General features: G+C 37.1%; 1 protein-coding gene across 1 annotated transcript; it reads left to right on the forward strand.

Moving 5' to 3' along the window:
- The first annotated feature begins 332 nt into the window (after positions 1–332).
- LOC103545373 (disintegrin and metalloproteinase domain-containing protein 18-like) lies at positions 333–23,777 on the forward strand. Its single transcript, XM_070606776.1, has 6 exons — positions 333–479; positions 1,038–1,114; positions 19,419–19,474; positions 21,780–21,858; positions 22,253–22,329; positions 23,327–23,777. The coding sequence occupies exons 1-6, from the start codon at positions 425–427 to the stop codon at positions 23,529–23,531; spliced, it is 549 nt and encodes a 182-aa protein (XP_070462877.1). The 5' UTR covers positions 333–424; the 3' UTR covers positions 23,532–23,777.
- Positions 23,778–27,491: the final 3,714 nt, after the last annotated feature.

Genomic DNA, 27,491 nt, shown 5'->3' on the forward strand with positions numbered 1-27,491 from the left:
GTAGAAAATTTCTCCTAAAAATTAACATTTCTATTTTCCTCTTTCTCCCCTACCACAGTAAATAAAAAATGGCAGAAAACTGTGTCATGGAGAAACGAAATTACTAAGAACTTCACCAGAAAAGCTAATCATGCTTACTTGCCCTCACGTCACTACTGAAGGGTTTAAACATTGTAAACTTGGCCCCAACAAACTGGCTGTTTACAATCGCATACGCTTGCGTCTGGCGTTTCCCCTCCCCACCTGGTGGAAGTGCCCGGCCGCTCAGCATCCCTAAGGAGGAGCAGCGCGGCTGAAAGCAGCTGCAGCCCTTTGCCCAGGGGCCCAAGCTGGCGCGCTGTCCTCCTGAGGCCTCGTGCCCGCGAGCCTGAGAGCCGCCAACCGCCTTCAACCTTGGCCGTGCTTCCTGCGCTCTGGCGCAGCCATGTTCCTTCTCCTTGCCCTGCTCGCTGAGCTTGGAAGGCTGCATGCCCGCCTGGGTAGGACCAGAGCAGCCTGAACTTCCTTCTCCTTTTGCTTCAGAGCAGGGCTGGGATCTTCCTGCTGAACAGTTTCCTGTAGCTCTGGGACCCCTAAAGCCCCCTTCCCGGATCCCCTGCTGGTGCCTTCCTCCGTGTCTCCCCACCCCACAGACCAGACCAGGTGACTGAGGATGTCAGCCAAGGAGTCCTCTCTCTGCATCAGGGGTCCACGGTCTCAGCAGCTGAAAAGCAGCCGGTCTTCCTGGGTCAGCTACTCTGTGGCCAGAGGATTTAGGGGGGTGTTTGCTGCCCTCAGCTTATTCCCCAGAGTCCGTAGGGAAACAGGCTCCAGCGTGGTCCTGCAAACAAACAGGATGGTCCCGTAGAACTGCAATGTCTAATTTTTGTTTATTTGTTTATACCTTAGTCATTTCTAATGTGCCATTGAAAATCTAGTGAAAGCTGTGGACCAAGGAGGGTTTACTCACAATTTCAGACCCCCCATGGACTCAGGGTTAGGACCCCATGCTTTGCCGAGTCGATATTGTTACAAAAACACCCACTTTCTTACTGCAGATTCTGAAGGGGTATTCCTGCAGGTCACAGTTCCACGGAAGATAAAGTCAAACGAGAGTGAAGGTTTAGAGAAGCAGGTAAATGACCAAGAATACTTGTTGTATAATTTAAAATGTTAAGACTATTTTTATTTACTTTGTATTACAGTCAGATCATACTGATTTCTATTCAAGCAAAATATTTTCACTGTACTATTTTTGTCTCTTAGCACATTTGGATCCTCCCTTCCCCACTGTCTGCTGCTCAGTCCTGTCCCCGTCCCGTCATCTCTCCATCTCTTCTGATGTACTTGTTCACAATTTCCAAGAAATATTGAACAGTTTTCAGGAATCATGCTGATAGAAAAAAAATCAGTATGAAATGTATGTAACTATGGTCTAGCCTGCAATTTATAAAAATTTGTTAATGGCCACTAAATGACAGAGAAATTGGTCTTGAGCACAATTTAGACCTGCAGATTTTGACCCAGAAGCATCAGACTTAGTAGAAGTAATGGCCAGAGAAAGAAAGGAAGAAAGAAAAGGAAAAATAAAAATCTCACATTTGCCTGATTATGATGAAAAAGATTGCACAATAAATAAATATTAACTGGAAAAAGAAGTTGAACAAAATGCTTATCTGCTGTATTAAAAAGTGATTAAATCGAATGCATTCAGTCGAATATTTTCCTGCTTAAAATACTTCAAACTGGCAGTTACAGTGTTTTATATTACTAGCCATAAGGCACAATACAGGGATTTAGATTTCCATGTGGCTAAAGTGTTGTGGTCAAATGGGATGAGGAAAAGATGTTTTCAGGTTGAAGGAAAAATTTGTGAAATAAGAGTAGGTAAGAAAAAAGAATCCATTAACTCTATTTTGGCATATAGTATTGGCACCTATCATGATTAGGTTCTACTACTTAACAATTTGAATAAAAATAAAATATATGTAAATTGCACTTGAAAATCTCAATAAAATAGTTTCCGTTAGAGAGGTTGTATTTTCATATACTAAGCTCACTTGATTCTCACATTAACCTTCTGAAGTAGGGTGTATATCTCCTACTTTTCCTAATATATGTATGTATTTAGCAAAGAGGATTAAAAATGTTAAGGGTGTCAATGTTACAAGTTTCAGGACATGGAATCTAATCTTTAATTTACGACTCCAGTTCCATTACAGGTAAACTACCTTGTGTTGAAAAATTCTTTACATAAAAGTTTATTTTCTTCTATTATTTTTTTCTGATTTACTTCTCTTAGTGCACTGTCATTGAATAACCACTTTAAACTTCAAATTGTTTACTTGAAATTTCGTGTCACAAGCATAGAGCAACTGTGCAGGATTTGAAATAGTTTTGCCATGAAGGACATCAAGTGTTCGGTACCTTTCTACTCTTTTTGTAGTCTATGTACGGAGTTCTGGAAGCCGTTTTTTCCTGTGATAGAGAATGCTTAATGTTCTCCTTCTATTTCTTAGAGTAGACCTCCCTATATCTCTCTTGTTCTCTTCCTTTACTCCCTTATTACCCTGCATCTTCTTCTTTTTTTTTTTTTTTTGGTTAACATATAAAGGATTCTTTCTCATGGACTTCCAGTTTGTCATGATAACACACATTCCATTAAAGCAATGGCTTGGATTTGGGGATACTATAGGAATTATGAAGAAGGTGTTCAGCCTTCTAAGTATGTTTGTGGAAGCCATTGTGCTGTTGTTAGTATAACACTGGGAAGAAACTGCTCAGCTGAGGAGAGCTGACCTCACTTGTAGTGAGTTCATTTCCTCCTGTCATTGCCTTCCTGCCGAAGACCACTGTGAACACACCTGTGGTTAGACAAGTTAGTAATCGCAGTGAGGCAGAACACACGCTATGGGGAAGCATGGGGCATCTCTGTACAAGGGCATTAGAAAGGCCTTGTAAGATTTTGGCTTGTGTTAGGGGATTTGGGGGAGGTTTTAGGAAGCAGGACTTTGCTCTGGTTTGCCTGCAATCAGTAAGTATGGGTAATGCTATGATTGTGTATCTTAAGTCTTACCTAGAAGGGAAGACTAGAACAGCCCTGAAGCTTTAATTGGTTAAGAAGCAACAGCTACTCCCACTCATGTTAGCCCAATAAGGGGATATTTGGTCATTTTTTCTGATTGGAAAATATTTATATTTTGTTTGTATTCAGACATAATTATGCTTCCCGGCAGAGCAGCAGGATGGGATCCAGGTCTTCTATGGCTCATTGTTTAGGGACCAGAATCAGGCAAGAGTGGGCCTTGAATTCCCTGGACATGTGAGGCCATCAGTTTTGACTCTGCAAAGGGGAAAGCCATGAGCTGGGCTTTTAGTTCATGTGCCACTATAGGCAGGGCTATTGGATGGGCCACGCAACTTCCAGTGTGCTCTGGTTAGGTTCCCTGGCTGGGCAAGCTAAAGGCTATATCCCACCATGAGCAGAGCTATGAAATAGTTTCCTTGCCCGGGCAGCATCTGGAGAAGTGGCGCCAAAGCTGGTAAAGCTCTTTGTTCTCTTAACTCAAGCTGACTCTTGCTCCAAGTTCCCTGGCTGAACAGGGCCACTGGCTTTGCTCTGCAGACTACCTACTCTGTCTGCCTGTCTCTTGGCTTGAGCATTGCTGCCTCGCACAGCTTCCAGGTATTCTCACCAGCCCTTCTAGTCTTATTTCATTCAGCAGATTTCCCTCAAGGTCCATCCATGTTGTTGCAAATGGCAAGATTTCCTTCTTTGTTATGGCTGAGTATTATTCCCTTGTATACATATACCACAGCTTCTTTATCCATTTATCCATCAGTGGACACTTAGGTTGTTTCCACGTCTTGGCTATCATAAATAATACTGCTGTGATCGTGGGGGTGCACCTATCTCTTCAACATAGTGTTTTAATTTTCCCCAAAAATATTCCCCAAAGTGGAATTGCTGGTAGTTCTATTTTTAATTTTTTGAGCAACTTCCATACTATTTTCCATACTGTCTGTACCAATTTACAATCCCACCAACAGTGAACAGGGTTCCCCTTTCTTCCTCATCCTCACAAGCATTTCTCTCTTGATCTTTTTGATTATCAGACATTGTAACAGATGTGAGGTTATAGCTCATTATGGTTTTGATTAGTATCTCCCTAATGATTATGATTCTGAGCACATTTTCATGTACCTGTTGGCTGTGTATCTTCTTTAAAAAAATGTCTATTCAGGTCCTTTGCTCATTTTTTAATTGGATTATTATTATTCATTTTTGCTATTGAGTTGTATGAAGTCTTTATATATTTTAGATGTTATCCTCTTAACAGATATATGAAATGTATCTATTAATAGATATATCTTAATAGATATATGAATAGAGAACATGCATATATTTTTTCCCATTCTGTAGGTTGTCTATTCATTTTATTGGTCATTTCTTTTCAGTGCAGAAGCTGTTTAGTTTCATGTAGTCCCACGTGTGTTGTTTTGTTTTTACTTTTTAGCTTGTACTTTAAGTGATTTCCAAAAGGTCATTACCAAGACCCATGGCAAGGAACTTTTTTCCTATGTTATAGTCTAGGAGTTTTATGGTTTCCAGTCTTACATTTAAGTCTTGAATCCATTTTGACTTAAGTTTTGTGAGTGGTGTAAGATAACGGTCTAGTTTCATGTTTTTACATGAGAATATCCCATTTTCCCAGCACTATTTATTGAAGAGACTATCTTTTCTCCACTGAGTATTCTTGGCTCTCTTTTTTTTTAATGCTTCTTATTTTTTTTAATTTTATTTATTTTTTTATTGAGTTAATGATAGATTACAATCTTGTGAAATTTCAGTTGTACATTAATGTTTGTCATTCGTGTTGTAGGTGCACCACTTCACCCTTTGTGCCCACACCCCACCCCACCTTTCCCCTGGTATCCACTAAACTGTTCTTAGTCCATAATTTTAAATTCCTCATATGAGTGGAGTCATACACAGATTATCCTTCTCTAGCTGGCTTATTTCACTTAACATAATTCCCTCAAGGTCCATCCATGTTATTGCAAATGGAATGATTTTGTTCTGTTTTGCAGCTTAGAGTATTCCATTGTATGTATGTATCACGTCTTCTTTATCCATTCGTCTGTTGATGGGCACTTAGGTTGCTTCCATGTCTTGGCTATTGTAAATAATGCTGCAGTGAACATTGGGGTGCATAGAACTTTGGGGATTGTTGACTTCAAGCTCTTTGGATAAATACCCAGTAGTGGGATGGCTGGATCGTATGGTAGTTCTATTTTTAATTTTTTGAGGAATCTCCATACTGTTTTCCATAGTGGCTGCACCAGTTTGCATTCCCACCAGCAGTGTATGAGGGTTCCTTTTTCTCCACAACCTCTCCAACATTTGTTACTATTAGTTTTAGATATTTTTGTCATTCTAATGGGGGTAAGGCGATATCTTAGTGTAGTTTTGATTTGCATTTCCCTCATGATCAGCGATGATGAGCACCTTTTCATGTGCCTATTGGCCATCCGTATATCTTCTCTGAAGAAATGTCTGTTCATGTCTCCAGCCCATTTTTTTTTATTGGGTTGTTTGATTTTTTGTTGTTGAGTTGTGAGAGTTCTTTATATATTATGGATATTAAGCCTTTGTCAGATATATGACTTGCAAATATTTTTTCCCAGTTAGTGGGTTGTTTTTATGTTTCAATCCTGTTTTCCCTTGCCTTGAAGAGGCTCTTTAGTCTGATGAAGTCCCATTTGTTTATTCTTTCTATTGTTTCCCTTGTCTGAGAAGGCATGGTGTCCGAAAAGATCCTTTTAATACTGATGTCAGAGTGTACTGCCTACGTTTTCTTCCAGAAGCCTTATGGTTTCAGGTCTCACCTTTAGGTCTTTGATCCATTTTGAGTTTATTTTTGTGAATGGTGAAAAACAACGGTCAATTTTCATTCTTTTACATGTGGCTTTCCAGTTTTCCCAGCACCATTTGTTGAAAAGACTTTCTTTTCTCCATTTTATGCACTCAGCTCCTTTGTCAAAGATAAGCTGTCCATAGATGTGTGGTTTTATTTCTGGGCTTTCAATTCTGTTCCATTGATCTGTGCACCTGTTTTTGTACCAGTACCATGCTGTTTTGATTACTGTAGCTTTGTAGTATGTTTTGAAGTCAGGGATTGTGATGCCTTCCGTTTTGTTCTTTTTTCTCAGGATTGCTTTAGCAATTCAGGGTCTTTTGTTGCCCCATATGAATTTTAGGATTCTTTGTTCTAATTCTGTAAAGAATGTCATTGGGATTCTGATTGGGATGGCGTTGAATCTGTAGATTGCTTTAGGTAGAAGGGACATTTTAACTATGTTTATTCTTCCAATCCATGTACATGGAATGTCTTTCCATCTCCTTATGTCGTCATCCAATTCTCTCAGAAAGGCCTTGTAATTTTCATTGTATAGGTCCTTCACTTCCTTAGTTAAATTTACCCCAAGGTTTTTTATTCTTTTTGTTGTGATTGTAAATGGTATTGTGTTCTTGAGTTCTTTTTCTGTTAGTTCGTTATTGGAGTATAGAAATGCTACTGATTTATGCAAATTGATTTTGTACACTGCAACTTTGCTGTAGTTGTTGATTACTTCTAAGAGTTTTCCAATGGATTCTTTGGGGTTTTCTATATATAAGATCATGTCGTCTGCAAACAGAGAGAGTTTCACTTCTTCCCTCCCTATTTGGATTCCTTTTATTCCTTTTTCTTGCCTGATTGCTCTGGCCAGGACCTCCATTACTATGTTAAATAAGAGTGATGATAGAGGGCATCCTTGTCTCGTTCCTGTTTTCAGGGGGATGGCGTTCAGTTTTTGCCCGTTGAGTATGATGTTGGCTATGGGTTTGTCATATATGGCCTTTATTATGTTGAGGTATTTTCCTTCTATGTTCATTTTCTTCAGAGTATTTACCATACATGGCTGTTGGATCTTGTCAAATGCCTTCTCTGTATCTATTGAGATGATCATGTGGTTTTTATTCCTCAGTTTGTTGATGTGGTGTATCACATTGATTGATTTGTGGATGTTGAACCATCCCTGTGTCCCTGGTATGAATCCCACCTGATCATGATGTATGATCCTTTTGATGAATTGCTGAATTCTGGTTGCCAAAATTTTGTTTAGAATTTTTGCATCTATGTTCATCAGTGATATTGGCCTGTAGTTCTCTTTTTTCGTGATGTCCTTGTCAGGTTTTGTTATCAGCCTGATGTTGGCCTCATAGAATGTGTTAGGAAGTGTTCCATCTTCCCTAATTTTTTGGAATAGCTTGAAAAGGATAGGTACTAAATCCTCTCTGAAAGTTTGGTAGAATTCCCCAGGAAAGCCATCTGGTCCTGGGGTTTTATTCTTTGGGATGTTTTTGATTGCTGTTTCAATCTCCTTCGTTGTGATTGATCTGTTCAAATTGTCTGCCTCTTCTTGAGTGAGCTTTGGGAGATTGTAGGAGTCCAAGAATTTATCCATTTCCTCTAGGTTATCCATTCTGTTAGCATATAGTTTTTCGTAGTATTCTCTTATAATCTGTTGTATTTCTGCAGAGTCTGTTGTTATTTCTCCTCTTTCATTTCTGATTTTGTTGATTTGAGCTTTCTCCCTTGTTTTCTTTGTAAGTCTGGCTGGGGGTTTGTTAATTTTATTTATCGTCTCAAAAAACCAGCTCTTTGTCTCATTGATCCTTTCTACTGCCTTTTTTGTTTCAATAGTATTTATTTCTGCTCTGATTTTTATTATTTCTCTCCTTCTGCTGACTTTGGGCTTTATTTGTTCTTTTTCTCTAGTTCAGTTAGGTGTAGTTTAAGATGGCTTATTTGGGATTTTTCTTGTTTGTTAAGATGTGCCTGTATTGCAATGAATTTTCCTCTAATACAGCTTTTGCTGTATCCCATATGAGTTGGTATGGCATGCTATCATTTTCATTTGTTTCCAGGTATTTTTTTATTTCTTCTTTAATTTCTTCAATGATCCATTGCTTGTTCAGTAGTGTGTTGTTTAGTCTCCACATCTTTATGCCTTTCTCAGCTTTTTTCTTGTAATTAATTTCTAGCCTTATATCACTATGATCGGAGAAGACGCTTGTTATTATTTCAATTTTTTTAAATTTGTAGAGGCTTGCCTTGTTTTCCAACATATGGTCTATCCTTGAGAATGTTCAATGTGCACTTGAGAAGAATATGTATTCAGCTCTTTCAGGGTGAATGTTCTATATATGTCTATTAAGTCCAACTGTTTTAGTTTTTCATTTAGCTCCACTATTTCCTTGTTGATTTTCTGTCTGGATGATCTGTCCATTGATGTGAGTGGGGTGTTAAGGTCCCCTACTATTATTGTGTTGTTTTTACCATCTTCCTTTAGGTCTGTTAACAGTTGCTTTATGAATCTTGGTGCTCCTGTGTTGGGTGCATAGATATTTATAAGCGTTATTTCTTCCTGATGAAGTGTCCCTTTGATCATTGTATATTGTCCCTCTGTGTCTCTCTTTACCTGTCTTATTTTGAAATCCACTTGGTCTGATATAAGAATTGCAATACCTGCCTTTTTTTCCTTGCTATTAGCTTGAAGTATTGTCCTCCACCCCTTCACCCTGAGCCTGTGTTTGTCCTTGGGGCTGAGGCGTGTTTCTTGGAGGCAACAAAATGTTGGCTCTTGTTCTTTGATCCATTTTGCCACTCTGTGTCTTTTTATTGGAGAGTTCAATCCGTTTACATTGAGAGTGATTATTGATGCATGTGGACTTAATGCTGTCAATCTGTTGCTCATTATCTTGTTTTCCTGCATTTCTTTTCCTGTGTGCTTTAGACTACCCATTTAATAGTGCAATTTATTATGCTGGGTTTCTTAGATTTTTCCTTATTTATGATTTGTGACTCTGTTCTGTATTTTATTTTAGTGTCTACCTTGAAGTTTGTATTTAGAATCTCGTGTATAATGTAGTCTGTTCTCTGGTGGTCTCTTACTTACTTGACCAATACTGATTTAGACACTTTGCTCTTCCCCTCCTAAATAATTATTTTCATTTCTTATTCCAACTCGTCTTATGAATTTGTAGTTAGAGTGATAAGATCGTCCTTGCTTTGGTAATTCCCGTACCTTTACCCTAATGCTATAGTTGAATATTTGCTATGCTGTTCTGGTTCTATCCATTGGTCTCCCTAGTCTATGGATTGTGACCCCTTTCTCCCTTTTTTCTTTATTCAGGTATGAGAGCCTTCTTGAGGATTTCTTGTAGTGGAGGACTTTTAGTTACAAATTCCCTTAACTTTTGTTTGTCTGGAAAAGATTTAATTTCTCCCTCATATCTGAAGGAAATTCTTGCTAGATAGAGTATTCTTGGCTGAAGATTTTTATCTTTTAAAGCTTTGAATATGTCACTCCATTCTCTCCTAGCTTCTAAGGTTTCTGTAGAGAAATCCGCTGAAAGTCTGATAGGGGCTCCTTTATAGGTTATTCTTTTCTTTTTTCTTACTTCCCTGAGTATTCTTTCCTTATCTTTCCTTCTTGCCAATTTTACTACTATGTGCCTTGCAGTAGGTCTTTTTACATTGACAAATCTAGGAGAGCTGAAAGCTTCCCCTACACACATTTCTCTGTCAATCCCTAGGTTTGGGAAGTTCTCTTCAATAATTTCATTAAGCACACTTTCTGCTCCATTTTCCTTTTCCACTTTCTCGGGAATTCCTATGATCCTTAAGTTCTTACTCCTCATTGAATCCACTATCTCTCGGAGATTTTCCTCATGTTTTAAAATTCTTAGTTCTCTTTCTTCCTCTGTCTGGAACCATTCAGCCTGTCTATCTTCAATTATGTTAATTTACTCTATGGTGTCTACACGGGCATTCAGAGAATCCGTATTCTGTTTTATCTGGTCCATTGTGTTTTTCATCTCTAGTAATTCTGTTTGATTCTTCTTTGTGATTTCAATCTCTTTTGTGAAGTAACTCCAGAACTCGGCTTGTTTTTCTATCTTTCTCTCTACCTCATTGAGTTTTTTGATTATAGCTGCTCTGAACTCATTATCACTTAGTTTACCTAATTCCAAGTCCTCAGGACTTAATTCTATGTTTTTACTGTTTTCCTTCTGGTCTGGGGCTTTTATAAATTGCGGGATGGTAGAGGAGTGGTTTTTTCACATGGTGGTAGAATTCGGTTGCAGTTACATCCTGTCACCACTAGATGGGGGCCGAGCGCCTGTTATGAGCTCTCCGCCTTTGGGCAAGATGGCTGCACCCACTGGCTTTGCTGGAAGGGAGGGGCTGCTAATCTCATACCCCGTCTGGATTCAGATCAGTTCTGTTCTCTGGTCTCCCGAGGCCCTGAGTTTATGGGCTCCCTGCGGATGGGAGCTTTCCCTCCGTCAGTGGGTTTCCACTGAACCAGCGGCAGGAGTCCTGGATGATCCCCCAGTCACGTGGCCCCTCCCCCGCTCCTTCCCGACCCAGCAGCAGCAATCGCAGACTCTAGGGGAGGGAGCAATGTTCTCTCCTACCATTCCAGCACCTCTGAGGCAGTAAGTAAGGTTTGTGATCTCCACCTTCTTTGTATTGTAGGTCTCTAACGTGTTGGCATTAGATTTATTCTCTGAAATTCAGTTTTTCCAATCCTTTGTTGTATTTTGGAGGGGAGAGAATCCCGGGTCAGCTCACCCTTCCATTTTGCTCCGCCCCTTCTCTCCCTTGGCTCTCTTGTCAAATATTAGTTGACCACACATGAATAGGTTTATTTTGGGGCTCTCTTATGTTCCATTGATCTTTGTGTCTGTTTTTATGCCAGCACCACCCTGTTTTTGTTGCCATAGTTCTATAATAGAGCTTGAAATCAGGGAAGTATGATGCCTCTCACTTTGTTTTTCTTTCTCAGGATTATTTGACCATTCAGAGTCTTTTGTGGTTCATTACAAATTAGGGGATTGTTTTTTCTACTTCTATAAAAAGTACCATTGGAATCTTAGTAAAGATGGCAATGAATGTATAGATGGCTTAGGAGAGTATGGACATTTTAACAATATTAATTCTTCCAATTCATAAACATGGGATATTTTTCCATTTATTTGTGTCTTTGATTTCTTTCATCAATGTCTTGTAGTTTTCGGTGTAGGGATCTTTCACCTGCTTGGTTAAATTATTCCTGATTATTTCTTTGTTTGATCTTATTGTAAATGGGATCTTTTTCTTTATCATAGTCTCCCCTTATCTGTAGGGGATACATTCCAAGACTCCCAGTGAATGCTGGAAACTCTGATAGTACAAAACCCTATATAGACTATGTTTTTTTATAGGTATGAAAAAGTTTAATAAATTAGGCATAGTAAGAAATTAACAATAACTAATAGACTAGAATAATTATCACAGTATACTGTAATAAAAGTTATGTGAAATGTGGTCTCTCTCTCTCTCACAATATCTTGTTGTACTGTACTCACCCTTCTTCTTGTGATGATGTGAGATGATACCATGCCTACGTGAGGAGAAGAAGTGAGGTGAATAATGTGGGCATTGTGATGTAGCATTATTTTCAGACCGCACTTGACCATAGGTAACTGAAACCATGGCAAGTGAAACAGCAGATAACGGGAGACCACTGTATTTCTTTTTCAGATAATTTGTTGTTACTGTATAGAAACAGCAATGATTTTGTGTTTTAACTTTGTATTCCTGTGACTTTACTGAATTCATTGATTAGCTTTAACAGTTTTTGGTGGCCTGGCCCATTGCTGAGTATAGCTCCTGGCCTCTCCTGACCAGAAAGCCTGAATGGGAACAGCTGGGAGGCTACTAGGAGATGGCCCTCCCATTCTGTCCAGGCAGGAGAGCTGAGTCATAGCCCAGCTCAGTGCTGAGTGTAGCTCTAAGTCCTGCTTGATCATAAAGGCTGGAAAGAATACCTAGAAGCTGCATAGCCCAGCAATGCTAAGCAGAGAGTTAGACAGGCAGAGCTGATCGTCTGCAGAGCAAAGCCAGTTGCACTGTTTGCCCCAGGAACTTGTTGAGTGGGTGGGTTTGAGTCAAGGCCTCCTTTCTTAACTTCTTGTGAATTATTGAATATTCATTGATACTCCTTTTTACTTTCAATTTTTTTTTCCTGTTTTCTGTTTAGTGATTGATCATTGTTTCACTATTTGGATCTTGTTTTTCAAAGATTTACCTTCAAATAATATAATTCAATGTTACATAATGTAGAATTTTCAAATGATATGATATTATTTGCATTCTCCTATTCTTTGTGCTGTTGTCATACATTGTATTTCTCCCTTTGTTATAAACCCATGAATGTATCATTATTTTTCTTTTAAATTGTAAATTATCCTTAGATTTCAAGTGAAGAAAATTACGTATTTATCCCCTTTTTTAATATTCCTGGTGCTTTTTGCTACTTTGTGTGATCACGCTTCATGTACTATTGTTTTTCTTTTTCCTGAAGAAGATCTTTTAAATTTTCCTTTAGTGTAGCTTTGTGGTTGATGAAAATTCTCAGGATTTGTGGGGTTTTCTTATTTTTTTTTAATTCTTCACTTTAAACATGTAAATCTTTTTTGTTTTTTTTAATGTTGGCACCTGAGTGAACATCTGTTACCAATCTTCTCTTTTTTTTCTTCTTCTTCTTCTTCTTCTTCTTCTCCCCAGGCCTCCAATTACATAGTTGTATATTCTAGTTGTAGGTCCTTTTGGTTGTGCTATGTGAGACACTGCCTCAGCATGGCTTGCTAAGTGGTGCCATTTCCTCACCTAGGTTCCGAACCAGCAAAACCCTGGGCCACTGAGGTGGAGCTCACGAACTTAACCACAGCCACGGAGCTAGCCTCTAAACATGTAAATCTTTTATCTTGTTCCTGCATATTTTCTGGTGAAAAGTCTCAGGCCATCCTTAGTATTACTCTGAAAATAGTTAATGTATTTTTTTCTGCCTGTGTATATGATTTTTTTGAGCACTTTTTATGTCAATCTGATTCTTTGTCTTGATGTAGTTTGTACAAGTGTATGAGTAGCCTGTGTGTGTATATCCTACGTGGCAATCTGATGATGGTATCACACAGAAGTGACACCATGCAGTATTTGTCGAGTCTCACTTAGCATAATACCCTCCAGGTTCATCCCTGTTGTTGCAAGTGGCAGAATTTCTTTCTTTTTTGAGGCTTAATAATATTACATTGTATATGTATGCCATATTTTCTTCACCTGTTCTCTGTTGACAGACACTTAGGTTGTTTCCATACCTCGGCCATTGTGAATAATGCTGCAGTGAACATAGCAGTATGAATGTCTCTTGAGATAGTGATTTTGTTTCCTTTGGATATATGCCAAGAAGTAGGATTGCTGGATCATATGGTAGTTTTATTGTTAATTTCTTGAGGAAACTCCATATTGTTTTCCATAATGGCTGTACCAATTTACATCCTATCAACATTGTACAAGTATTTCCTTTTCTCTACATACTGGCCAGCATTTGTTACCTCTTGTCTTTTTGATAATATCCATCCTAAATGTTGTTAGATGATATCTCATCATGATTTGATTTGCATTTCCCTGATGATTACTGATGTTGAGTATCTTTTCACATACCACATGGCCGTCCATGTGTCTTCTTTGGAAAAATGTCTATTCTGATTATTTGCCCATATTTTAATTGGGTTAATTATTTTTTTTCTTTTGAGTCATATTAATCCTTTATATATTCTGGATACATATCAAATATTTGGTTTTCAAATATTTTCTCCCATTCTCTAAGGCCATAATGAAAAGCTTGCCTTTTCATTTTGTTGATTATTTCCTTTCTCTGCAGGTATATTTTAGTTTGATGTAGTCCCAGTTTTCTATTTTTTATTTTGCGCTTGTGCTGTTGGTGTCAAGTCCAAAAATCATGGCTAAGACTAATGTGGATTTTCCCCTTTGTTTTCTTCTAGGAGCTTTATGGTTTCAGATCTTATGGTCAAGTCTTTAATCAATTGTGAGTTGATTTTTGTGTAGGATAGTGGATGAATTTAATTCTGCTGTGTGTTGATATTCAGTTTTCCCAAAACAATTTATTGAAGAGCCTGTCCTTTCCCCACTGTGTATTCTTGGAATCTGTTGAAAATTAACTGACCATTTATGAATAGTTTTATTTCTGGACTTTCTTTTATGTTTCTTTTGTCCATGTGTCTGTTATTATGCCAATACCATACTGTTTGATTATGATAACCTTGTACTATAGTTTGAAATCAGACAGTGTGGTGCTTCTGGCTTTGCTCTTCTGTCTCAAGTTTGCTTTAACTACAAGGGTCTTTTGTGTTTCCATATGAACCTGAAGATTGTTTTTTCGATTTCTATGAATAAATGCCATTGGAATTTGATAGGGATTGCATTGAATCCATACATCTCTTTGGGTACTATGGGCAATTTTATAATATTAATCCGTCCCATCTGTAAACATGGAATATTTTTTATCTGTGTCTTCTTTAATTTTTTTTCATGAATGTTTTATAGTTGTCAGTGAATAACTTTTGCACCTCCTTGGTTAAATTTATTCCTAATTATTTTATTCTTTTTGATGTTATTGTAAATGGGATTGTTGTCTTATTTTTCTTTCTGAGAGTCCCCTGTTAGTGTGTAAGAACACAACTGATTTTTTTATGTTGATTTTGTATTCCACAACTTTACTGAATTCATTCATTAGTTCTAACAGCTTTTTGGTGTAGTCTTTAGGGTTTTCTATATATGAGATTATGTCATCTGCAAACAGAGACAGTTTTACTTCTTCCACCTATTGTGCTGTGTCCTGGGGGACTCACAAATGCCAAGCTCTGTTAGCTTTCATAGCCGGGTGACTTATCACCCAGCCTCTGCTGGCAGCTATAGCAGGTGGGGCACTAGACTTATGGGCAAACTCCTTTCTCAGAAAAGCTGGAGACTTAGTTTTATGGTTGGAATAAGCTGGGAGAGAAAGCACAGGGAGTTTGCTCATGTCTATTGAGGCTCCAAGATGACTACTAACTATGTGCCCCGTCAGGTCCCGGAGCCCTGTCAGCTCTCAGAGCTAAGTGATTTGGATGCAGGCCCTCAGGCGGCAGACATAAAAGTTGAGGGTCTAGATGTATGGAAAAACTCCTGCCAGGAAGAAGCTGAAGACTTAGTTTTACTGTTGGATTGATCCAATGGGGAGAAGGCAAGAGAAATGCCCACTGGCTCTCTCAGGCTACTGGGAATTTCCCAGTCAGCCCCCTCATGCTATCTGATTAGAAGCTGGACCCTCAAGCTGCAACTGGGAAAGTATGCAGCCAAACTCCTTTCAGGGAGAATACACCCAGCCTCATGAAATTCTACTCTATGTATGTGTTCTGTGTATGATTTTATTCATTAATAGAGTCAAGGGAATACCTCCTCTTTAGTATAGTCTAGAAAGTTCGTTGAGACTGAAAGCCAGGGCAATTGTAGTGCCCACCTCAGTTTCATCCCTTCTCTCTGTGATCACAACGTTGTACTGCCTATTTTCTAGTGTATAAAGCATGTGTTTCATTCATTGTGTTTAGTTTTCTAGTTATTTGCAGCTGAAGAGCACATTCAGTGCTGGCTTTTCTAATATGACAGGAATGGAATTGTTGTCACTGATTGTCACTGCTTCTTGCGTGCTGTCCTTCGTTTTCAGTTCACTTTTCTTCTTGCTGAAGTTCATCTTACAGTGATTCATTCATAGCATAGCCATAGGTGGTAAACTCACTGCGTTACTACATGAAGAAAAGTATCTTTTGCTTGGATGAGTTTGTTAAAGATCATTTACAATTCTAGAATTCTTTTCTGTCACTTTGGTGCGTCCTTGGCAGAAGTTGCTTACATGACCAATAGTGAGAAATCTGACTCCCATCGTCCATCACCAAGCTATTTATTTGTTCTAAATCGCAGTCTAGATGGACAGCGGTTTCAGAATTTTTTAACCCATACACTAGTGGGAATAGACTTTACCAACTAGACTAGTGCCATGTGGACTTCATTTGCCTTTATAAAGTCTTACAGATCTCCACTTATTTCTAAAATTACTTAGGTCAGAACATTTTGTCCCCTACCCTTTTCAGTGATGTAATGTCATACTTTTGTAATAAAGTTGGATTCTTTTGTCGTGGTCTGCCCTTCACTTGGGATCCCCTGACCTTCTGAATGATTTTTTTAAATTTGCGTACATTAAAGTTCACTGTTGGTTCTGTATAGTTCTATGGGTATTGCCAAATGCATAATGTCCTGTATTCAGCATTACAGAATTATACAGAATAGTTTCTCTTCCCTAACATATCCCCTGGGCTTCACTTGTACTACCCTCCCTCTGTGTAGCCCATGGAAACTGATCTGTTGCTTAGTCTCTATAGTGTTGCCTTTTCTCAAATGTCATATAGTTGAAATCATACAGAATATAGCCTTTGTAGACTGGCTTCTTTTATTTAGCAATATGCTAAAATTTATCCAGGTTGGTTTCATGTTTTGATAATTCATGCCTTTCATTGCTGAATAGTATTCTCTTGTATAGATGTATCAAAGTTTGTTTATCCATTTCCCTGTTGAAGGACATCTTGGTGGTTTCCAGTTTATGGCAATTATGAATAAAGCTGCTGTTAACATTATTGTACAGGTTTTTGTAGACATAACTTTTCAAATCAGTCGGATAAATGCCTAGGAAAATGATTGCTGAATTGTATGTTAAGATTACATAGATTTGCTAGTTTTCTATGAAACTCGAAAATTGTCTTCCAAGGTGGTTGTACATTTTGCATTTCCACCAGCAATGAATGAGAGTTTCTGTTGCTCCACATCCTCATCAGCATTTGGTATTATGAGGTTAATTTTAGCCCTTCCAATAGTTATACAGTATTATCTTATTGAGGTTTGAATTTGTGTTTCCCTAATGACAAATAATGTTGAACATATTTTCATGTGTTTATTTTCCATTTGTATATCTTTTTTGGTAAGATGCCTGTTTAGATCTTTTGCCCTTTTCCAACTGGGTTGTCTATTTCATTCTTCTTGTGTTTTACAAGTTCTTTGTATACTCTGGGTACAAGTCTTTTATCAGATATGTGACTTACAAAGATTTTTTTCCAGTCTATAGTTTGTTTTTTCCATTGTCTTAACATTGTCTTTCTTAGAACAAAAGATTTTTAATTAAGTGAAGTCCAATTTGTTATTACTTTTCATTCATAGGTTGTATTTTTCTGTCATATACAAAAAGTTAACACCAACACTAAGTTCACATAGGTTTCCTCTGATGTTTCATTCTAGATGTTTTATACTATTGCATTTTACATTTAGGTCTATGATCCTTTTTCAGTTAATGTTTGTGTAAGGTGTGAGGTGTGTTTTGAGTTTCATCATTTTGCATGTGGGCATCCAACTTTCCCAGCACCATCAGTTGAAGTGACTGTCATTTTTCCTTTGAATAACCTTTGCACCTTCTTAAAAAACCAGTTGATTATATTTTTTGTGAGTCTATTTCTGAGCTCTCTTTTCTGTTTCATTGGTCAATGTGTCTATTTTGTTTGTTTGCCAATACCATGCTGTCTTGTTTATGGTAGCTGTATGGAAAATCTTGACATTGGGTAATGTGATTACTTCAATTTTGTTTTTCCTTAGAATTCTGATGACTCACTATACTGGGTCCTTCACTTTTTGTTAATTCTTTGTTTTTAATTTTCTCCATGACCCATGGTGAGCACGTGAAATGAGAATACTGAAATCTCCATTTCCAGGCAATTTTGAAGTAAATTTCTTAACTATTGCTCTCTCTTTGTTATCGTTCTTTTTGCTTACTTAAATTCTTTTTAGCTGCTGTTGGAAGTTTTGGAAATAGCTTCTCTGTCTCTTATTTGTTCTTGCAGATCTTCCACTGTTAAAATCATTTTGTATTTAAGTCTCAGAACCTATCTTAGCTTTGACGTTCAACCTCACCAATCCATGCTTCAGATATATCCAATCTCTTGTTCAGGATAAGGATTTACTTAAAAATCGACAATTACATTTTCATTTATATGATCTATAATTGGTTAATTTCATAACAGTGTGTTCTTCCATCGATGATCCCTGTCTGCTCTTCACTTGTTAGCAGTGTAATATAGTGGCAAAGCACATGGCCCTTCTGCGAAGCTCTGATACCCGTTACATGCGTTATCTTGGGAGAGTCACTTAATCTCTTTGGCTCAAAATAAAAATTATGATTGTCGTGAGGGTAAAAATGTTTTTAAAAGAACATTGAAAGCACTTAAGATAGTGCTAGGCATGTGACAAGCACTCACTGAGTGTTAGAAATGTTTAGAAATAGTGTTCCATTACCCCTAATCTCTGCTCCTTGGGTGTAATACCCACTCTTACTTCTCTAAGGATATTGAATGTCCTTATTTTCAGGTCCTGTCTTTCACTTTACTGTTTTCTCAGGAGTAATTCATTTCGTTTGTTGAATTTGTTGTCTTTCCTTCTTGGCGTTGACGTTCCTCAAAGGTGAAACTGTTTTTATTGTGCACTTGGCATTGCAGTTGAGATTCTGTCAGACTTTCTTCTTCCTCGTTTGCATCCAGTCCGAGAGAATGCACCAGATCTGCTGTGGACATAACAGTCGTTTTAGGGGAATGGCAGGGATAAGGTTTGCCTCCGTTCTGGGTTATTAGGCATCTGATCTTCCGAGTGTGCATTCGCTGTAGTTCTTGGCTGTTTCCAGTCATAAGCAGCACTGCCCTCTCCCAAACGCACAGACTCTGTTCCAGCTTAAAATCCGAGATCTTTCTTGAAACTGGGTTGTCTTGAAAAGAAGATGTGCATTTCCTAGGAGAGGTGCCCGTCTGCCTTTGTGGAGATAGTGCAGTGACTCACTCTGTGAACACCCCCAGAGCCCCCTCCTGTTCCTGGAGCGCTGCTGGAGCTCAGTGCTGCTGGATTAGAGGTCTTCTTCCTGGAGCTGCACATTCCTTGCTGGCTTCCGTCTCTCAGGTCTTTTTTCCTCACACTTTTATATGTTGAGGATTGCTAAGTGGCTCTGGGTGTCCATGGTGGAATGCATATATGTATTTATAAATGTGCTATTGTTTCATTATATTTGGTGTACAATGTAAGCCCACAACCGTGTCTCATTCATCTTGACTAGAAAATGTGTATGTTTTTCTAAGTAAAGAAAACTAATATATAGTATTAATAATGCTAAAATTATATTTTTTCAAAAGATAGTCTTCATTTCTTTCCCCAAAAGCCATTAATACATATTAAATTCATTATCATAATCTTGAATTTATTAGAATAATAAATTATTACTATTTAGGAAAATAGAAAAATAAATTCTGAAGAATATATTAATTTTTAAGTGGATCGAGTGAGTTTTCTTGACATGGGTGAAAAATCCTGTCTTACTTTATACATTTCTGATTTACTAAATCATCTTTATTTGCTTTATTTTAGGTGATTTATATCATTACAATTGATGAAAAACCGTGTACTCTGCATCTCAGAAAACAGTAAGATATGATTTTCTCTTAGAGCTTAGATTTTACTTTTTAAATATTTTTGTATGCTATTTAAATTCAGGATAGCAGTATAATGTATATTGTTTAATCAGCCCATTTTTCAATTTAGAATTCAGTAGATCTTGAATGTTAGAGCTATAACAATGTTGCATTATAATTTTCCAACTTGTTATTTTCAAATTAAGAAATAAGCTACATATTTGTAAATCTTCAATTGGGTATAAAGCCATTGAACCCAAGAACTGCAAGTTATATATTAAGCATGTCTCAGGTGAAATCAAACATAGTTACACATCAAGTGGTTATTGGTGGGAAGCTTAACTAGTGGCATACATTTTATGAATGTATTAATTATATATATATTTATTTTTAAAAATTTTATTGGGCACGTTTTATATATTATAAAAGTCACTCAAGTATATAATTTAATAATTTTAATAACTTTATGCAGTGTTGCAACCATCAACCATAAATCAGTTTTAGAACTTTCATTCCCCACGTAAGATCCCTCATGCCATTTCACATTTAATCCCTGTTTCCACTCACTACTCCAGGCAACAATCAGTCTCCTTTCTGTCTCCTAGTTTGCATTTTCTCAACATTTCGTATAAATGAAATCAAACAGCCCCTTCTCTGATTGCATCTTTGAAAGCATATATTTATAACACCTGCATTTTGTCTGCCTGCATCTTTGCAGTTGAACAAGGCTGGAGAAAATTATCCTCGCTTAATTCATGACTGTTCTCACCTAGTTCATGACAATGAAACCCATGTTGGTCTTTAATGTCTCTCCAACTTCATTAAAAAGTTTTTTGATAAGACCATCACTGATCTCATGTTCCTAAATGCCAGTTATCTTTCAGTCTTCATTTTTCTTGACCGATTGGCAGCATCTTGTATAGCTGATCGGTGTCTCCTCCATAAATACTTTCTTCATTTGGCTTCCAGAATACCATAGACTCCTGGTTTGACTCTCACCGTTGTGCTTACTCTTGCTCAGTTTTTTGTTGTTTTTGTTTGTTTTTTGGATTCTTCCTCATCTCTCCAATCTTAGAGTACTGCATGGTGTTCTTCTTGAATCTTGTTTTTTCCTAGTTATATTCAATCACCTGGTTATTTCATCCAGTCTTGTGGCTTTAAATACCATTTATATTGATTACTTCCAAACTTACATCTCTACTTTATTTTTTCCCAAAGAACACCATATTCCTTTTTCTGACTGCTTATTTGATAACCAATTGTTTACCTGAATTCTGACACTTAACATGTCAAAAATGTACTTATGATCCTCTTCCAAAAATTATCCTCCCACAATCATCTCAGTAAATGGTAACTCTATTCTTCCAGTTTCTCATAACAAAACCTGGAGTCATCCTTGACATCTTTCTTTTGTTTTCCCCCATATCCAATGGATTATTAAGTCCCATGTTTTCCACCTCGAAAATACATCCAGAATTGGTCCTCCACCACTGCTCCTATCCTAGTTCAAGCCACCATCCTGTCTTGCCTGAATGACTGCAACAGCCTAACTGCACTCTCTGCTTCTGCTTATTTGCCCTATGAATGCTTCTCAACACAGCATTCAGTCTGATTCTATTAAAATGTTGGTCTGATTCTATCACTTATCTGCTCAAAAACTTCCAATGACTTCTTACTTCTGTGACAGCATCTCTTACTACTGTCTCTCATCCTCAGTCCCATTCCACTCCAGACACATTGCCCCCTAGCTATTCTTTATATACACAAAGCATAGTTCTCCCTCAGGGTCTTTGCATTTTCTCCTAACTCTTTCTGAGATAACATTTCTATGCAGATCCGTGTGGCTTATCTTCATGTCTTTGTCTATTCAGTGAGCCTTTTCATGCCATCTTATCTACATTTTGCAACCAATCTCCCTCACCCAGGCCTATTTATCACCATCTAACCTGGTAGCAGTGTGTGGCCCTCACTGTCGTGAAGACTAGTGGTTTTGTCTTTTGTTTACTGCTGTATTGCAGTGTCTAGAAGAGGATCTGTCCGATGGTAGGCACTCAGTAAATATTGGTTGACTGCAGATGTAAACAGGGACACACACAATTATCTAACAGAGGATTTGGAGTCTATTCCAATGTTAACCATGCCTGGACTCACTGATACACCAGTTCTATGAATTTAAACTGGTATGCCACATTAAAATTGCTCTAATTAAAGCAGATTATTATGGGAATCATATATTTCACATTTATTTTTCTTATTTTACTGTTTACATCCATATTAAATTGATAACTCAAACACTTTTTATTTTTGCTTTTCTTAGCTCATTCTTATCCCAGAACTTTTTGGTTTATGCATACAGTGAAAATGGATCTTTGCATGCTGAGTCTTCATATTTTAAGGTAAGACTCACATGTCTTAGACATTTAGTATTATGTGTTTCTTTATTGAAGCAGACATATCATTACCATTGGGATATTTTTGTTCCGTGTTGACAATTTAACACAAATATTTTGTTCCATATAATTATGACCTGTTATATGGTTGATTGTTGTACATAGAAACAGCATGTGATAGACATGAAACTCAGGCTCAGAGAATATTCTTGGGCACCTAAGTGGTACAAAGTAGAGTTGTCAAAAACATTTTTCCCTGAGAATCTGCATTAATAAATCTATCTGATACACAATCTTATTATTTTCAATTCTTTTAACATTTTGAGTCTTCTGTAATGTTTACCAATACATGTTTTATTCATAAAGAATGTATTTATTTGCCTTTCTATACTGTTTTCAGATGCATTGCCATTACCAGGGATACATTGCAGATTTTCCAAATTCAGTTGCGACACTCAGCATCTGTTCTGGACTCAGGTAATAGCATCTTAGAGGACATTTATACATGGAAAACATAGGGCATACTTTAAGATGAAACTTAGTGGCTAGGAGACACAACTGTAGAGGGTTAAGGGGAATTCGAGTCTGAAAGCGTCCTTTATGATGGCCTCCTTTTATAGTAGTATTAGTAGCTAGACCTTAGTGTCCACTCAAATGAAATCCATCTGGGAATCCTGACTGGAGGTATTTTCAGGACACAGTGCAGAAGGGGATGGTTTCAGTAAAGGGAACTTTAGGACATCTCTCTAAGTATTGTCACATTATCTATCAGTTATCTATCAGTTATGGAAAATGGCATTAATTAGTTATTTAAATAGGCACATACCATATGCTGTCAGTTTGGGTGCACCCAGTATCAGACATAAAGCAACTAATTAAGAAGCTCCCTCAGAAGTACAGGGCAGGGATGAGTGATTTTCATCATTGATGGTGGCAGGAGGAAGGTGGTAAGTTTATCGAAGAAGATGGATCCAGAGCACAGAAAAAAGACTCCTCCTAACTCCCTTTTGGGTTTTTTTTTTTTTTGCCTGATTTCCAGAATTTACTCATTTAAAATCAGAAAATTGGCATTCCCTGAATGTGCTTTTCATAGATATCAACCTCTTCAGGTGTTTACTCTATAAACCTGCTTTCCCTTGTTCTCACCTCTGTAAGAACAAGAACTTTATTCCTGGAATTCTCAGCAAATGTCCTGCTTCCCAGCTAGTACTTGGCCTTAATATATCTTGAATGAATGTGACTACTATACAGAAAATAAAAAATACTTTTCACTATGTTTAGATTTTTAATATGTGAGCAAAACTAAGGCAGATGTGGTGACTCAGTTACTAATGGTAGACTGAAAAAAAATAGGAAAAGAAAGTGCCTTTAAACATGTTCCTTACTATGATTGCTCATTTCTCACAACATTTTAGATTATAGCTTTGATGGGATCATTTGCAGGATTTTTATATCATTGCTTTCTACTGTTCAGGGGATTCCTTCAGTTTGAAAATATCAGCTATGGAATCGAGCCGTTGGAATCTTCAGCAAGATTTGAGCACGTAATTTATCAAGTGAAAAATGACAATCCAGACATACCAATGTTATCAGAAAATTACAGCAATATGTGGCAGAAAGACAAGCCCTATAAGGTTCATTTAAGCTCACAGGTGACTGTGATGATTCTGATGTTATGACATACTATGAAATTACTTCTGTAGAATTTTGTTAATAGTAAAAAGGAACTAAGCTGTTGAGCAGGAATATTGAGTTTGATATCTTCTTTCTATACCTTTAAATAAAACATCTATATTCCATCTAAAATATGTGGAAAATTATATAATATGTATTTCAAACTTATTTTATGATGTATTATGTAACATTTTTTATTTTTTATTTTTATTCAAATACAAATGCATATTATTAAATACAATTTAGAAATACAGGAGGAGTAGAGTCATCATTAATTACCACTATTCTGGTGAAATTCCTTTCAATATTTTGATATTTTGCTTTATATACTACTGGAACATATGTTTCCAAAATAGATACTCATTTGTTTAGTATTAAACTCTCTTGATTTCCCTGTGCACTGGCGAAAGAATTCTTGGTTGACAGTGGTTTTTCTTTCATCACTTTGAACATTTTAATTCATTCTCTTCTGGCCTCCATGGTCTCTGAGGAAGAATCAGCTATTTTAATCTTATTGAGGATTCTTTATACATGATGAGTCTATTCTCTGTTGCTTCTTTCAATATTATCTGTTTGTCTTTTCCTTATGTCAGTTTTCTTATGATGTGTCTTTGAGAGGCTCTCTTGAGTTTATTCAACTTGGAGTTCATTGAACTTCTTGGATGTGTAAATTAGTGTTAGTCATCAAATTTGGGAAAATTTTGGCCATTAGTTCTTTGAATATTCTTTTTGTCCTTTTATCTGTCTCCTCACTTTCTGATATTCCCATTATGTGTATATTGGTGTGCTTGATAGTGCCCCAAAGGTCTATTAGATTCTGTTCAATTTTTTTCTATTCTTTTTTCTTTGTCTTCCTCAAATTGTGTATTCTTAATTGACCTATCATCAAGTTTCCTGATTCTTTCTTCTGTCTGCTCAAATCTGCTGTTTAGCCTGTCTAATGGATAGTTCATTTCATTTATTGTATTTTTCGATACTAGAATTTCTAAGCCTTTATTGATGATCTCCATTTAGTAAGACATCATTATTATAATCCATTTAGTTGTTTATACATGGTTTCTTTTAGCTCTCTGAAATTATTTAAAATTTCTAATTTGAAGTATTTTTCTAGTAAATCAAACATGTAATCTTCCTCAAAGACAGTTTCTATTGATGGCCTTTTTCCTGTGCATGGGCCATACAAAACTCAACATCCATTTATTATATAAATTCTGAGTTACCTTAGAATAAAGAGGACACTTGTTCTAGATCATAAAAACTACCCATAAAAACCTACAGCAAACATGATATTAATGAAGAAAGAGTGAGTACTTTTCTCTTAAGATTTGGTGCAAGGCAAGGCTGCCCACTCTTTCCACTCTTAAACGTAGTGTTGGATTCCTAGGCAGGATAATAAGGCAAGAAAAGGAAATAAAAGGCATACAGATCAGAAAGGAAGACCTAAGAATCTTCCTATTTTCAGATGACATGATTGTCTCCTTAGAAATATCAGAGAATGTACAAAATAACTTCTATAACTAGTAAGTAAAATCAGCAAAGTCACAGAATACTTGATGAATGTTCAAAACTCAATGGTATTTCTATATATTAGCAATGACTGTGTGGAAACTGTAGGGAAAAACACAATTTGAAATCATTCAAAAATGAAATAGACAGTGTCTTAGTCAGTTTGGACTGCTATAACAGATTACCATAGACTGGCTGGCTTAAACAACAGATAATTATTTCTGACCGTTCTTGAGGCTAGAAGAGTGAGAGCAGGGTGCCAGCATCTTCAGATTCTTGATGAATGCCCTCTTCCTGGTATATAGATGGCTGTCTTCTTGGTGTGTCCTCACATGGTGGGAGAGAGAGCTAGCTAGCTCTCTGGTCTCTTCTTGTAAGGGCACTAATCCCATTTATGAGAGCTCTAGCCTCATAACCTAATTACCTTTGAAAGGTCTCACTTCCAAATACAGTTGCATTGGGATTAGGGTTTCAAACTATGATTTTTGGAGGGACACAAACATTGCAAATAGATATCTAGCAAAACATATTCAGGCTTTGTATACTGAAAACTACAAAATGCTGATCTAATAAATCAAAGTAGACATATCATGGAGAGACAAATGGAGAGACATACCATGTTCATGGACTGGAAGACTCAGCATAATAGATATTCTATTTTCCTCCAAATTAATATATAGTTTTAACATATTGACTATCAAAATTCCAGCAGGAAGTTTTATAGCTATATATAAGCCTATATGTAAGCTTGGTCTGAAAAGTAAATGGAAAGTTGAAGAAGCTAAAATAACTGAAATAATTTTGAAAAACTAATAAAGTAGTAAGAACTACTCTGCTTGATTTTAAGATGTATTATTTAGCTACAATAATCAAGACTGTGTGGTATGAGTGGAAGAATAGACACATTCAGCAATGGATCAGATTAGAGGACTCAGAAATAGACCTACTACACAAAATAAAAGCAATTCAATAAAGGAAGGATAGTCTTTTCAAGAAATGGTACTGGAACAGTTAAATATCTGTTGGCAATACAATGCACTTTGACCTAAATCTCACATCATATACAAAAATTAACTCAAAATTGATCACAGATTTAAACACAAACTGTTAAACTATAAAATTTTTAGAAGAAACATAGGAAAAATGCTGTAGGATCTAAGACTTGGCAAAAAATTCATAGACATAACACCAAACACATGATCCATAAAAGAAAAGAAAAGATGAATTGGCCTTCCTTAAAACTGAAGCATTTTTATCTGAAAAACAAAACCCTGTGATCATAATGAAAAGACAAGCTACAGAATGGGAGAATATGACAAGGGACAGATATCTAGACTACATAAATAACTATCAAATTCAACATTAGCAAGTAAGGAATATAATTAGAAACTAGGCAAAAGCTGGAAGACACATTGCACTGAAGAGGATATACAGATGACAACAAAGTAAAATGAAACACATAAAAAGATGTACATCAGGGCCAGCCCAGTGGCACAGTGGTTAATTTCACATGTTCCACTTCGGTGGCCTGGGGTTCACTGGTTTGGATCCCGGGTGTGGACCTACTCACCACCTGTCAAGCCATGCTGTGGCAGGCATCCCACATATAAAGTAGAGGAAGATGGGCATGAATGTTAGCTCAGGGCCAGTCTTCCTCAGCAAAGAAAGAGGAGAATTTGCCACAGATGTTAGCTCAGGGCTAATGTTCCTCAGAAAAAAAAAAAGGTGTACATCATCACTACCTTTTAGGAAACTGTGAATTAAGATCATTATCAGATATTATTATACAACTATTAGAGCAGCTAAAATAAAAAGTTGTGACAATATCAAATGCTGCCAAAGATTTAGGAAAACTAGATCTCTCATGCATTGCTAAAAGTAGTGAAAATGGTACAGCCATGGAAGAAAGTATTCTTAAAAAATACTAACCCTACACTTATCACAAAACTCAGGAATCAAACATCTGGGAATATATCCAGAAGAAATTAAAATTTATGTCCATACAAAAACCTATCCACAAATGTTGGTCAAGCTTCATTTGTAGTAGTCAGAATTTACTCTGAGTTTAACAGATATGTCATAACCTTCAGAGAGGGTATTTTTTCCAATTAAAAATATTTTGAAGGAGTGATGTCAGCATCATGGTGGAGTGAGCTTGCCGAGGACTTTCTCCCCTCCAATGTACAACAGAAAGGAGCAACAATATTCCAGCAGAAAATATCCTAATAGCACAGGAATCCTCAGAGACCCACAGCAGTCAAATGACAGAGGGTGGAGAGGTGGAGCCCCCCTTGGAGGAGCTGGAAAGAGGTAAGAGAGAACTTCACTGCCTCTCATAAAGACTGGGATTGCTGCCACGGGCAGCTCCATGAGGGAAGGAGTGGGGGAAGGTTTTGCATGTCAGCAGGATCACCCAGGACTCCCTAGCACGCTTGGAGCATAGAGGGAAGCCCTGTAAC

The sequence above is a fragment of the Equus przewalskii genome, unplaced genomic scaffold (genome assembly GCF_037783145.1).
Source record: "Equus przewalskii isolate Varuska unplaced genomic scaffold, EquPr2 contig_13068, whole genome shotgun sequence".
Taxonomy (NCBI): Eukaryota; Metazoa; Chordata; class Mammalia; order Perissodactyla; family Equidae; genus Equus; species Equus przewalskii.